Source organism: Onthophagus taurus, chromosome 3 (genome assembly GCF_036711975.1).
Source record: "Onthophagus taurus isolate NC chromosome 3, IU_Otau_3.0, whole genome shotgun sequence".
Classification (NCBI taxonomy): Eukaryota; Metazoa; Arthropoda; class Insecta; order Coleoptera; family Scarabaeidae; genus Onthophagus; species Onthophagus taurus.
The window spans coordinates 1,676,385-1,690,907 of NC_091968.1; the positions used below are offsets into that span (position 1 = coordinate 1,676,385).

Here is a 14,523-nt window from a genome sequence, read left to right on the forward strand (position 1 = left end):
TTAATCAATTTATAATTTGTTTTGACAAAAAAAATTGTGTATGGTAGGTTATGTAAGTTAAGATGGAATTAAAAGTTTTGTATAAAACAAAAAATTGTAAGAGGAATAAGATTGTGTTCTTAATTTGTATTGAAATTAATTAAAAATAGATGATGTTTTAAATGAAAAATTCCTTCTTGGTTTTCTTTTGCAACTCCAAAGACAGAAACTCCATGTCATTCGGATTTTAGGAAGTAGGTTGTTATCAAATTTAATGGCAATTAACACGTTTAGACTTGCCATAGCGGATGAATTTCAGTTATGAAAATAATGTGATGAATTGGCATGATTTAAGAGTAAGTAGAATTTATTATTTCAAGAACTAGAAACTGCAAGTGAAAATTATGGAAAAAGTGACAGGTGGAAGACACAACACGCTAAGTGATGCAAGAAGCAAATGTCAGAAAGTGAATATCATGGAGTAGGTAGATGGAAAAAAAATGTTAGATAGGAAAAGATTACAAACAGAAGATATTGCTGACAAAAAACTGGATACTGTTTACAGGCTAAATATTACTCCTACAAGTAAATATTGCTGGTAAAAGATTAAATATTGCTTGCAGAGGACTACTTAGTTGCTGTCAGCAGAAGATTAGATACTAAAATCAAAAAACAAGATATTTTTTGTTGTGTCTTATAAACGCTTCGTGTTTATGCCGCACACTTGCTGCTCTATGTGTAGACACAGCATAAAGCCTAGGTTACACGTAACGAGTACAGTGGCGAGACAGTGTTCACAGCCGAGCCCTCGATTGGTATAAATATACAGGATGGTCCATTTTACGTGAGACAAGCGATTATCTCGAAAACGATTCATTTTACTTAAAAGATTTGACGTTTCGGATGCCATGTTGCAAACTTCTTCAGAAACAGGTTCGAAGTGACAGAACAACTTTCATTTGGTTCATTTTTATATAAAATGAACCATTTTCAAGATAATCGCTTGTCTCACGTTAAATTGACCTGTATTAGCGAGCGCTCATCCTAGTACCAGGGCGAGGCAGTCACTCGGACCCTGTTTTATTCAATCTATTTAGTGGACCGAATGTCCACTGTTTCGTGAAATTGACTGATTTTATTATTGACAATATGGCTAACTTTATTTAAATGCGACTGTGATACTACAAATAAAATTATTCAAACGTATAAATTACATGCACGTTTGTGGAACTTCGAGTTTTTAAAGTACAAAAGTAAACAAAAACGAGACGCGGCATATGTTTCAATAGCTGAAGACATGAATATTGCTGGTTTTGGAATACAAGATATTAAGAATAAAATTAAAAGTTTAAGATCGACGTATAGTCAGGAATTAAAGAAATTGAATGATTCAAAGAAATCTGGTGCTGGTTTCGGCAAAAAAAAAGATAGAAGAAGTGTTCGTGAATGATCAGAAAAGGTCATACAAAAATGTAAGTATTTACTTATTTATTTTTATTAAGGTGTCTTTATAAAGAATTATGAAATCATTCCGTCTTGCCACGAAACAGCACCTGCTTTACTAAAGAATTTGGCATATTTATCTCGAAACTGCCTTGCTTGTCCTGCTGCATTATTGGTATTATGATTCCTGAATCAATATCTTCTTCGTCAACACAACCCTTCGGTAAGTAGTGGCTAGAACTTGTGAAACGAATGAGATCATCAACTATTAAGCACCAGAGAAGCGGTGAGAGTACCCCACCTTGTGGGCAACCCTTAACCACAGCTCTCTGTACTGTGTGTCCTTTCGCCTTAGTCTGAACAACTCTGCTTGCTAGCATTGTTTTAATCCAGCCCGCGATGATCGATGGCACTCTTCGAGATTCCAGTGCAAGGTTAATGCTACTAAAGGTGGTTTTGTCAAACGCTCCCTCTATGTCAAGGAAAGTTCCCAGAATGGACTCTTTCGAATCAAGTGCTTGTTCGATGCGCCCCACTACCATGTGTAGGGCGCTATCCACAGATTTACCTTTGATATTGCATGTTGGTTTGCCGCGTTGATATCTGTGGATTATTTTCCATTGATCCTAAAACTACTACTTCTTCTAATTCCCCGTCTTCATTCGGTATATAAGTTTTTGATCTTTTCTTTTCGAATTGGCCGCTAGTTTGTAGATTATACCATAATCTTCTAAAAATATCATTAAAAGGTTGCCGCCTCTCTGGATATCGTTCATGATATAAATTTCCTGCAGTCTCCCCAGATTGTATAAAACATTCATTATATGACACTATTTTGAAAGTTGATGACAACTTAGTAATACTCTAACGATAAGCACTAACACTTACAACTTGAATCAAAATTTGACAGATAGATACTCATAAACAATGCATTTGTTTTATCGAAACGCCGTCAAAGCCCACTAGCCTACTAGTACACAATTGAAAATCTTAAAAGTTTTCAAGTTGTATATTTCAAAAAAGACTTGAACGAGATATCAAGTGTGTATAGGGTGTTCCATATAAAAAAAATCATTTTTATGTCAATAATCACTAAAATATTGCTTTGAGGGAAAGCTAACTTATTCCATCGAATTCTACATAAAAAGTTGCTTTGGAAATGTTTTCACAGAAAGGAAGATTTTTCAATAAGAAAAAAGTGATGACGACTTTTCGAAATATAAGTACGAAGGCTTTCACGGCCGGTGTGAATTAAACTAAGATTATGCGAATGTCCCACTAACGAAAGACGAAACCTCTGTGCTCGCCAAAGGATTGAACTTCGCAATCGCCCCGAAGAAGGCCCCAAAGGAGGAAATCATCTGCGAAGTGGAAGCAGCTGTTCGAGGGATGCCTGCACTGAAAGCCGAAGAGATCCGACAAGAAGTTGCGAGAGTATTAAAGTCAGCAAAACCACCAAAATCCAACTTGACGGTTGGTGAAAAGAAGGCACTTCGATCTATAAAAGAAAAATCAGAAATCGTCGTGTTACCAGCAGACAAGGGGAATACGACGACAAAATGATGAACCTACTGGACCCAGCCACCTACAGGAAGATCAAGAAGGACCCCACAGACAAAATCGTTAGAAAAATAAAGGAACTGATAAAATCCACAGGAATTCCAGCAGAAAGGTTTGTTTGTGCAGGCGCCGGTACCACCAAGAATCTACGGACTACCGAAGATTCACAAACCAGACGTCCCCCTCCGCCCTATCGTCAGCGCCATCAACTCCCCAACATACCAGCTGGCCAAACATCTTGCAAAGATTCTGTCTCCCTTTACAGGTAACACGGAATCGTATGTCAGGGATTCTACACATTTTGTGGAATCGGTAAAAGGTGTAAAGCTGGATGCTGGGGATATGTTGGTAAGTTTCGATGTGGAATCCCTTTTTACTATGGTACCAGTTAAGGATGCTGTAGAGGGTCTTCGCCGAAAACTCATTCCGGAGGGTTTACCAGGATACGTGCCAAATCTGGTGGAGTATTGCTTATCGTCGACGTATTTCAGTTGGAAAGGAGAATTTTACGAGCAGTTCGAAGGGGCAGCCATGGGATCTCCACTATCGCCAGTTATAGCTAATTTCTACATGGAATTATTCGAAGAGGACGCTTTGAAGAAGAGCCAGTGGAAACCAAAACTATGGCTCCGATATGTGGATGACACGTTTGTGATATGGCAACATGGTCAAAAACGGCTCCAAGAGTTCTTGGATCACTTGAACTCTCAACATCCTATGATTAAGTTCACCATGGAAACAGAAACTGCCAAAAAACTACCTTTCCTAGATGTGTTGGTCACCAGGACGACAAATGGAGATATAGAACTTGGTGTATACCGAAAGAAGACCCATACCAACAGGTATTTACAGGCATGTTCACATCATCATCCCCAACAGAAGAGGTCCGTGATCCGTACATTATTTCAGCGAGCAGCGAGACTATGTGAAGGAGAGAACTTGAAGAAGGAGCAACACTTTCTACGAGGCGTGCTGCAGAAGAATGGATACATTTCGAGGGACATCAACCAGGCCATCAAGCAGCGAAAGCAGAAAGAGGACACGGTAAGTACAAAACCACTTGGATTTATCTGTCTTCCCTATGTTTCAGGTGTAACGGAACGAATTGCTAGGCACCTCAAGAAGAACGACATCGTAGTGTGGTACGGCACGGTCAGCAAAATTCGGAACACACTCCCGATAGCCAAGATATCGTGTAGTTGTGGGAAGGTTTATGTTGGCCAAACTGGACGCAACGTCGAGTGCCGCATCAAGGAGCATGAGAGGGATGTAAGGCTGAAGAAGATTCAGCAGTCGGCGGTTGCGGAACATTGCCATGCAGAGGGGCACCGAATAGACTTCGAACAAACAAAGGTGCTGGCTAGGGATAACAGATATTACTGACAAGAGAAGCCATAGAGATCCACCGACATAAAAATAACGTCAACAGAGAGGATGGCTGGGAGCTTAGCAGAACATGGAAGATGGTGGTGAACACGAAGACCTCTTCCCGCCTCACACCGGACGCGACGCAATTAGTTATTAATTAGTTTGTAATTAGCGTTAACTGATTATTAATTAGTTTTTCCGACTTATATATAGTTACCGATTTTTGATCTCGTCACTTCGAACCAGTTTCTGAAGAAGGTTGCAACATGGCATCCGAAACGTCAAACCTTTTATTAAAAGACGCACGGCAAAACCCGAAAGTTTCTAGTTTTAGTTCTAATCTTAGTTTAATTTGACTTTTTGAAAAACACCTGTATCTCTGAAACCGTAAGAGATATCGATATGCGGTTTTCGCCATTAAGTTTCTTATAAAAATCGAACCTCAGATACTGATATCATCTCTTATAGAAAGAGGAGTTTCCATTTAAAAGTGTCCAATTTGGTCCAACCTGTACATCAAGTCTCAAAAGCGATTTAAATTTATCAGGATCTTCTGATTGAAATTCATTTAAAAGAGTGTTTGAAGCACCAAGATCTGATCTCAATAAAATCCATTGTCTTCTTCGCCCAATGTAACCTAGGCTTAACTATGCTCGACTACAAAGAGACTTAAAATTTTGGGTTTGAACTGAAAAACAAGCCTCATTTAAATGAAAACAACTTATTGGTTTTATATATATTTTTTATTATTTACGAAACAAAACAATATGTTTCCGTTTGCATTATTTCGAATACAATAATAATATTAATCATAGCATAGTCTTCAGGAAACTGAAAAACTGAGTTCTCATCGACTCAATCTCCACTTAAAAAGTCTTTTTTTAAAAACACCTCCGTTTCAAAATACAAGAAAATCGTCATCGTTTCCCTTCAAATCTTTAATCTCATTAATTAAATTATTAATTAATTATTAATTAATAATAATAGGTAATTTTTATACATTGTATGTACTGGATCACAACCGTCATCACGAGTTTACTTCTTATTAATTCTTTTTTATTTAATTTTTTTGATGGTAATTATGGTAAAAACACTTTTTGTTTTATTAATCTTCTTTTTTCCTCTCAGAATCATTTTCATCGATTTATTCCAATTTTTTTTATCTCCTTTTCTTCAGAAACAAAATTATAAATGCTAAATATATGACAGCCTGCGTTAAATCGGACCAACACCGGCCGTTAAAAATAAAAAATTACTTGAAGGGCCGAAATTAACGGGAGTTTTAGGGCTAGCACAAGCATAAATAAATTCGTCGGATTGTAATTGAGCCCTCGACATGTTCGGTTCTGATGTTGAACGATGAAATTTAGGCATGTTCCTTGAAAACCCTTCCAAAGAAGTGTAAATTTGTTTAAATAAAGGTCGTTCATCGCGGTTATATTTAATACAATCCTCAACTAAACGTTTAAACGCTTTTGGTGTGTCCGATCTGATTTTGTGTAAATCCGGTTTTAAAAAACCTCTCCCAACCATGTATAAAATTTGATCTTTATTATTAATATGACTATAAGGAAGTTGCATCGCTAACATTTCATATAAAACAACCCCAAAAGCGTAAACATCCGATTGGAAACTGTACGGATTATCTTCTTGCATTCTTATTATTTCTGGGGCCATCCACAAAATTGAACCTGTCGGTTGATGAAATTGTCTAGATCCGGCCCAACGAGTTTTCGCAGTTGCCAAACCGAAATCACCAATTTTTACGGTTAAATCTTCGTGTAAAAAGATATTATTCGATTTTAAATCGCGATGAATTATGTTTTTAGCGTGTAAATAGTCCATCCCTTGACTCGTTTGTCTCGCAATTTCAATTAAAGTTGTTAATTCAAATTTCGATTCGAATACATGTAAATGTTTATATAAACTTGAACCTTCACACCACTGGGTTACAATTGCTAAACTCGGTTGACTAACACATCCCATAAACAATAAAATATTAACGTGACGTGTTTTCCTTAAAACCGCAACTTCATTTTTAAACGCTTGTAATTGTGCGGTCGTCGGATCTTTTACGTTTAACATTTTAACAGCGACCGGGCCGTGCCAATGAGCTTTATAAACAGTTCCAAAACTACCCGAACCAACACGAGGACCAATAAAAATTTCACCCGGCGAAATTTCCCAATCTTCGATACTCTCGCGTGGCGCTAAAAGCGGTTTGCTTTCATCGGCCGATCTCGCACGCTGTCTTCGTGGTTGCAACGAACCGGTTGGGGAAGCTTGAGTACTTCTACAATGAGGGGACGATTCACCGTCGTTGTTGGTGTTGTTGCGATTTAATGATAAAGATCGCGGGCAATCGACGTCGTGGACTCCGCGGACATTGTTTATACAAACGTTTGGAGCTGAACTTGAACGATCTTGATGGCCTAAGGTACCACTATGACGTTGACGGTCTAAATAGGCGTGTTCTGCACGGCCAGGGTGAAGAATACCAGCGCTTGAATCGTTTGTACGTGCTAATAATGCACAATAATATGCGTCTGTCATACGGTTCTAAAAAAAAAATACTTTAATACAGATGTTTCATATTTAGACTTTTATAGGTTTGGATTATAAATAACGTTAGGAAATATTTTGGAAGATTTATCTCAATGAAATGGATTAGGTACTCATAAAAAGCTACTACATAATGAACGTTTTGCTTAACGTCTTTTGCTTCCTTACTCAGAACATGTCAGAAAGTGAAAACGTTATGGAAAAAGTGACAGGTGGAAAGAAAATGATGTTGGATGGAAGACACAACACGCTACGTGATGGAAGAAGATGTTAGATGCAAAGAACAAGATGTACGAAAGTGAAAATATCATAGAAAAGGTGACGAATAGAAGACACAACACGCTAACTGATGGAAGAAGATTTTATATGCAAAAAACAAGATTTAAGAACGTGAAAAATCATGGCAAAGGTGACAGATGGAAAAAAAACGATATTAGATGCAGGATAGGACACGCTAAGTGGTGGAACAAGATGTCAGAATCTGAAAACATCATGGAATAGGTGACAGATGGAAAGAAAAGGATACTATCTGGAAGACACAATATGCTACGTGGTGTAAGAAGATGTTAAATGTAAGAAACAAGATGTCAAAATGTGAAAACGTTGTGAAAAAAGTGTCAGATGAAGAGAAAACAATGCTAAATGGGGGGACAGAATACCCTACGTGATTAAACAAGATGTTAGATGCAAGAAACAAGATGTCAAAATGTGAAAACATAATCGCGGTACGTGATGGAAGAAGATGTTAAATGTAAGAAACAAAATGTTAGAATGTGAAAATTACAAACGGAAGCAAAAAGGTGTAAAATGATGGTCAATGGATATTGCTGACAAAAAACAAGATACTGCTTGCAGAAGGCAAAACATTACTCCCACATGATTATACAAGGGGTATTCCTGTAAGTCATGGCTTAATTTTAACCACAAATACTAGCGTTAAAATGATGATGATTCGTGTAAAAATCTTTAGTTTAGTAGTAGTAAGAAATTTTTAAACATTTTCTTAAATATTTTCAATATGGTTTGTCTTAAAAAGATAAAATTTGGTAAACAGTGCAATTTTATCATAAAAAATCGTTTAAGATCAATTTTGAAAATATGCAACCACCGGATCAATACTATACAGAATGTTCACAAATGTTATTTCGTTAAAACTTTATTATTTTGTCATAAACCTTTAAATTTTACAACTGATGCTAAAAGCCTATCTCATTTTAAAATTATTTTCACTCTTAAAAATGTTTGTTTAGATACATCGTTTTCGGGTTATTCGCAAAAAGATACAACCTCGATTATGAAATGTTTTCATTAATCGTAGGTACCTATGAAAACAAGTTGTAACTGGAGCAGTAAAGCAACTGTCAAATCGTTACTTAACATTCGTCAGTCGGTATTAGTTGTTTAAAATGACAAATAAGTAGTTTTAGTGAGCAAACTGACACGCATTTAACATTGGGAGAGTGTTTAGGCAATGTTAACGCAGTGGTGAGATGATAAATAACTGATGATATTGTTGATATCAACAGTTGGGACATTTCGGAATATCCTAAAGTATGGCTCGGCGTGTGCTACACGAACAGCAATTATATCCATAGCACTTGTCGATAGTACAAGAATTAAAAATTGCTGGTCATCCGCTGCGAGTACAGTTTTGCTATATTATGATGGAAACATGTACTATTGATGCTGCGTGTTTAGAAAAAATACTTTTTATTATATATATATTTTTTATTTTACGATTTATTTTCATGGGCACCTACGATTCATGACAGTATTTCATGTACGAGGTTATATCTTTTTGTGAATAACTCTAAAATGATGCGTCTAATCAAAAAATTCTAAGAGTAAAAATAATTTTAAAATGAAATAAGCTTTTAGAATCAGTTGGAAATTATAAGTGTTTACGACATAATAAAAAAGTTGTAAGGAAATAACCTTTGTGAACACCTGTATTGCATTGATCCCATGGTTGCATACTTTCAAAAGTGATCTTCTTTTCTCTTATCTTTCTAAGACAAACCATATTGAAAATATTTAAGAAAATGTTTAAAAATTTTTTAACTTTGAATTTTGACACGAATCGTCATCATTTTAATTCTAGTATTTGTGATTAAAATTATGCCACAACTTACAGAAATATCCTGTTCACTGTTTGCGAAGGAGTAAATATTGCTTGTAGAAGACTAAACAATGCTTGTAGAGGACTAGTTGCTGCTAGTAGAAAATTGGATACTAAAAACAGAAGATAAGATACTTTTGGTAGAAGACTAGATTCTATGTGTTGTTTGTCACAAGGTGCTAACACGTGACAAATAAGGTGCTAGAAACGTCATTTAGAAACATTTCACAGTAATTTATAAGGAAAACCGCGAGATTTTTTTGCAAGAAAGTTGCGAGAAATAAAACAGCAGTCGAGATCTATGTTTTCCAGAGCATCTATTCCTCGCAAAGCACTGCTCGCCTCTTACAAGGTCGCTCGCCGTATTGCCAAATGCAAAAAACCGCATACGATTTCTGAAGATCTAATTTATCTGCAACGATTGATATGGTATCAGCATCTAATGAAATAAAAAATATTCCTCTTTCTAACAATACGACTAGTCGGCGCATACATGACATTGCTGAAGACATTAATGAGTAAATTGTGGAAAAACTTTCTGGTTTATTTGCCATTTAGCTGGATGAAGCGACAGACAGTAATAATGAGAGTATATTAATTAAAATAAAATCTTTTCAATTGTAGAGGATTAGTTGCTGCTAGTAGAAGATTGGATACTAAAAACAGAAGATAAGATACTTTTGGTAGAAGACTAGATACTCTACTATTGTTACTACTACCACAAGACTAGGTATTGCTAATGCAAGATTAGATACTGCTAATTGAAGGCTGATACTGCCAATAGAAGGTTACATACTGCTTGCAGAAGGCTTGATACTGTATACAGAAGACTAAATACTACGTGCAGAAAACTAAATGTTGCTAGCAGAAGATTAGATGCTAAAAACAGAAGGCAAGATACTTCCGGTAGAGTACTAGACACTCTACTATTGATAGAAGACTAAAATAGAACACTGTTCATTAGTAACTAGTTTTTTAGATATAAGTTTCTTAGAGGTTCATCGTCTTTATATAAAGGTTGTCTTTAAGCAATAAAAGCCCAGTTTTGGTTAACCGATGGTTTTATTTGTATTTTTTTATTTTATAATTGGTGCGACACGTGTTCCGCCATTCAGGCATCACTGGGCACGAGTAAACACAAAAGAAGGAATGTGAGTCAACTTATACATTACATTGAACTTAATCTAGAAGTATATAGAATATATTCACCGTCAAGGGCCAGAGACACTAACTTCAAGAGTGCCACAGGTAGAAAACGACATATCGAATGATAAACTATTTTTGACATATATTCAATTCAAATTAGAGAATTACTAGATTGTTGAAACTGTTAAAAAACTTGTTAACCTCAAAAATAACTATACTTCTAGATTAAGTTCAATGTAATGTATAAGTTGACTCACGTTCCTTCTTTTGTGCCTAGTCGTGCCCGTTGATGCCTGAACAGCGAAAACCGTGTCGCAACAATTATACAAATACAAATAAAAGCATACCTTTAGTTTTTAACTAGTTACTGCTGCCACAAGATTAGATGGAAATCTAGATACTGCTAATAGAAGGTTACCTACTGCTTGCAAAAGATCAGATACTGCAGGCAGAAGACTAGATACTACTAATAAAAAACTAGATCCTTCTTATTGAACATCAGACACTACTAGCAAAACATTAAATAAAAAATTGAATCCTGTACGTCATTCCTAAGCAACCTTTTGACTTCCCTCATTAATACCAGCTTTAGGGAGAAGACTAAACAGTGAAGACTAATATTATATAGACTAGAGAGCTATTACTCTGTTTTTTAATTCGGAGGAATAAAATGAAAAGAGGAGAAAATTGAGCTTTTATTGCTCAACGCCTACCTTTAGTTTTTAGCTAGTTACTGCTACCACAAGACTAGATGGAAATCTAGATATTGCTAATAGAAGGTTACCTACTGCTTGCAGAAGACCAGATACTGCAGGCAGAAGACTACTTAGATAGTACTAATGGAAAACTACTTCCGGTCTACCGGAAGTAGATAACTTCGTTATTTTAAATGGAATCCTATAGTTTTCATTACACCTCTTAATTGTACGTAAAAAAATATTTTGACTTTCATAAAAGTTATTGGTATCTAGCGTTTTTCGTTTTGGAATTATTTTGATTTTAAGTTTTTTTTTGGCAAATTTCACCATGCTCTTTGAAACGCCATATCCCAGCCAACGTTCATTCAAAAAAGATCTAAATTGGTACAATTACTCTTCAGATGGTGTCAAATAGATTGTATCAGAGATTATTATCGAATTATAATAATGAATAATATGGAATTGAGTAGAGTTGAACGCGTTATTTCCGATTAGTTTACATCACCACATCAACAAACAAATCAACACAAGACTTGGAAACAGTGGCGCCGACTACGGGGGGCTGCGGGGCTTGAGCCCCCCCGATAGTCGGCGCCACGAGGTTTGAACCCCCCCGGAAAATCGTAAAAGTGTACAATTGTATTACTTATTATTAAGAAAAGTTCATATAAAGGTGTGTCCTAAAATGCTTCCTAAGGGAGGTAGAGCGCTTTGAAGAAGACGTTCAATATGTGGTTATTTCTCATTATTTCAAAAACTACTAGGGTTAGAAACACGAAATTTTGCATATCTAGCTATTTTTACGGGGCGAATACGATAATCGAATAAAAAATTAGAAGGAATGTGCAGTTACGGAAATAAGGGATAGGGGGCGCAATTTATTTCCCATATTTCTTTTTGCTTTGATCTTTTCACTATTTTAACCTCAAAATTAGAATCTACGGAAAAACATACATAAAAAATGTTCTGCTTATAAAATGGTCTACGACCACTCGTTTTCAAGATAAATAATACTAAGTAAAATCTTAGTAGGCTCCTTTCATTTGTTGATCTTTGCTGTCAAGCGGTCGACAAAAAATTATTTTAGTGCAACAACCATTATAATTTACGTTTAATTAAATCAAAATGGTTCAATACTCAAACGAAGAGATGGCAAATATTCACTTTACGTACGGTAGAGCTGATGGAAATGCCAGAGAAGCACGAAGATTGTACGCAGAACGATAGCCAAATCTACAACTTCCCTGTGAACAAACGTTCGCTTCTATTCATAGAAGATTGTGTGAAACTGGGCGCTTTAAGGAAAATCGTTACGACTGTGGAAGATCATGCACTACGAGGACTGTAGAAGTGGAAGAAAGGGACTACAGTTCAGTCGTTGGATTATGGAACAATGGCGCCATGACAGAAATTTTCCGGAAAAAGTGTTGTTTACCGATGAAACTGGATTTACCCGAGATGGCGTCATTAACTTCCATAATATCCATGTTTGGGCCGATGAAAACCCATACAATGTTTTAGCCACGAAACATCAAGAACGATTTTCTATTAATGTATGGGTTGGTATTATTGGGGATCATTTAATTGGTCCGCATATACTTGATAACCGCCTCAACGGTACAACTTATCTTAACTTTTTGCAAAATACCTTGTTTGAACTGATGGAAGAAGTGCCGTATCAAACAGGAAGGGAAATGTGGTTTATGCATAATGGGGCTCCTCCTCATTTCAGCGTTCAAGTACGGCAATATTTAAATGAAACCTACCGTGAAAGATGGATAGGTCAAGATAGCATGGCCTGCACGTTCACCGGACTTGAATCCCATAGACTTCTCTTTCTGGGGCTACCTTAAATATTTAGTGTATGCAACACCAGTTAACAATGTCGAAGAGCTAGAACAACGTGTAAGGGACGGTTGTAACACTATTCGAAACAAACAAGGTATTTTTTGGAAAGTAAGACGTTCATTAATTAAACGAGTGAGATGTTGCATTGACATGGATGGTGGAATTTTTGAACAATTCTTATAACTCCTTTTGGTGTTATTTGTTAAAAATTTAAGTGCTTTTTGTTAATGTTTTAAGTTACACTTTTTATTTTTGTTAAATTGTTAATACGTTTTGTTTAGATTGTTTTTATTAAGGTTTTGGTAAAATTTTAAGTTATTATGAAAAATTAGTAACAATCATCTTGTGAATCATTTTGATAAAATTAACCATGATTCGCAGAAATTTTTGTAGACAATGTACGAAGTAATTTTTTATCACCCATTTGACAGCTGAAATCAAACCAATGAAAGAAGCCTAGATGAGAAATAACCACATATTGGACGTCTTCTTCAAAGCACTCTACCTCCCTTAGGAAGCATTTTAGGACACACCTTTATATGAACTTTTCTTCATGATTTTTTATGTAGAATCACACCTTTAAATATATGAACGCAATTTCCGGGCACCCTGTATACAATACAATTGTATTGCAATAAGGTGTACCATTTGAAAAAGTTCAGCCCCCCTTAAATATTAAAAAGGCGGCGCCACTGCTTGGAAATGTCTTATTGTCTTAGTTAAATGAAGTAGCTGTTGTTGTATGATATTAAAAAGGATTTTTTTAAAATATTATATAGGTTAGGAAAAGTGAAACAATTCTTTTTGGATTATTTTATAGGTTAGGTAATTTTTTTACCTGACATAATGAAGGTACACCATTAGCACACCTTTGATGAAACTTATATCCACAAGTTCGACAGCAAAACCCTTGAAAAAGTAGTCTCCGACAAGTCTCACAAAAGACGATTGAAAAAAACGTTTTCCGTACAAAGTTATGTGAGATGGTGGTTGGAATAGGAAACTTATCAATAACTTTGACAGTAATCTCGTCGCAATCCAACGTAGAAATATCAACATCCCAATTAATGGGAAACTCCGAACCTAACGCATACACACAACAAACCTCGCAAATTAAATTTCTTAATTTCATTGCTTTAGCTAAAGCCTCTCGTAGCGTTTGACCTTTTCTAACTTGCACACTCGTCCGTTGTTGATTTGGTAAATGTGCTCTAAGTAATTTATGTTTGGATAATGTATCAATTTCAGGACGTCTTGGGAAATATTGATACGTTGTTGTCGATTCGCACTCAACAGAACCATTATTCAATTCTTCTAATAATTTACGTTCTTTTGATTCCAATTCATGTAATTTACAGGTTAAATCGTCGTATTCTTTTAAGTACATAGACGAGGGTGGCCTAATATCCGCAAACTTTGCATTTAGGGTGTCGATATTAGCTCGAGTCAATGCGATAACATTTTGTATATTTCTGAGTTCGTTAATTTTGGAAATATCTGTTTCATCCCCACTGTCTGTTGTCGACATTTTCCGTAATCTAAAGTTGTTATTAGTACCATGAATGATGGGGGCCCCGTTTCCATTCAACACCAACTTCAACAGGATTCTAAAAGGACCCTAAACAATTTTATATTATTTTTTTATCGTTATGATAAAGGGGTTAATATTAATTTTTTTTTTGGATTTTGGATTAAATTAAAAGAATAATAACATACCAAAAACAAACACACTGAATATACCGATGTAAAAAAAAACGTAACCCGTGTTGTCGTCGTTGACGTCTCTCTCTCTTTTTTTTG

General features: G+C 35.8%; 1 protein-coding gene across 1 annotated transcript; it reads right to left on the reverse strand.

Annotated features, from left to right (window-relative positions):
* Nucleotides 1-5,476: 5,476 nt before the first annotated feature.
* LOC111419583 (Raf oncogene) lies at nucleotides 5,477-14,517 on the reverse strand. Its single transcript, XM_023052410.2, has 3 exons — nucleotides 14,440-14,517; nucleotides 13,562-14,341; nucleotides 5,477-6,909 (listed from the first exon to the last, which is right to left on the reverse strand). Exons 2-3 carry the CDS (start codon nucleotides 14,249-14,251, stop codon nucleotides 5,566-5,568), a joined length of 2,034 nt encoding a protein of 677 aa, XP_022908178.1. The 5' UTR covers nucleotides 14,252-14,341; nucleotides 14,440-14,517; the 3' UTR covers nucleotides 5,477-5,565.
* Between the last annotated feature and the right edge of the window lie 6 nt (nucleotides 14,518-14,523).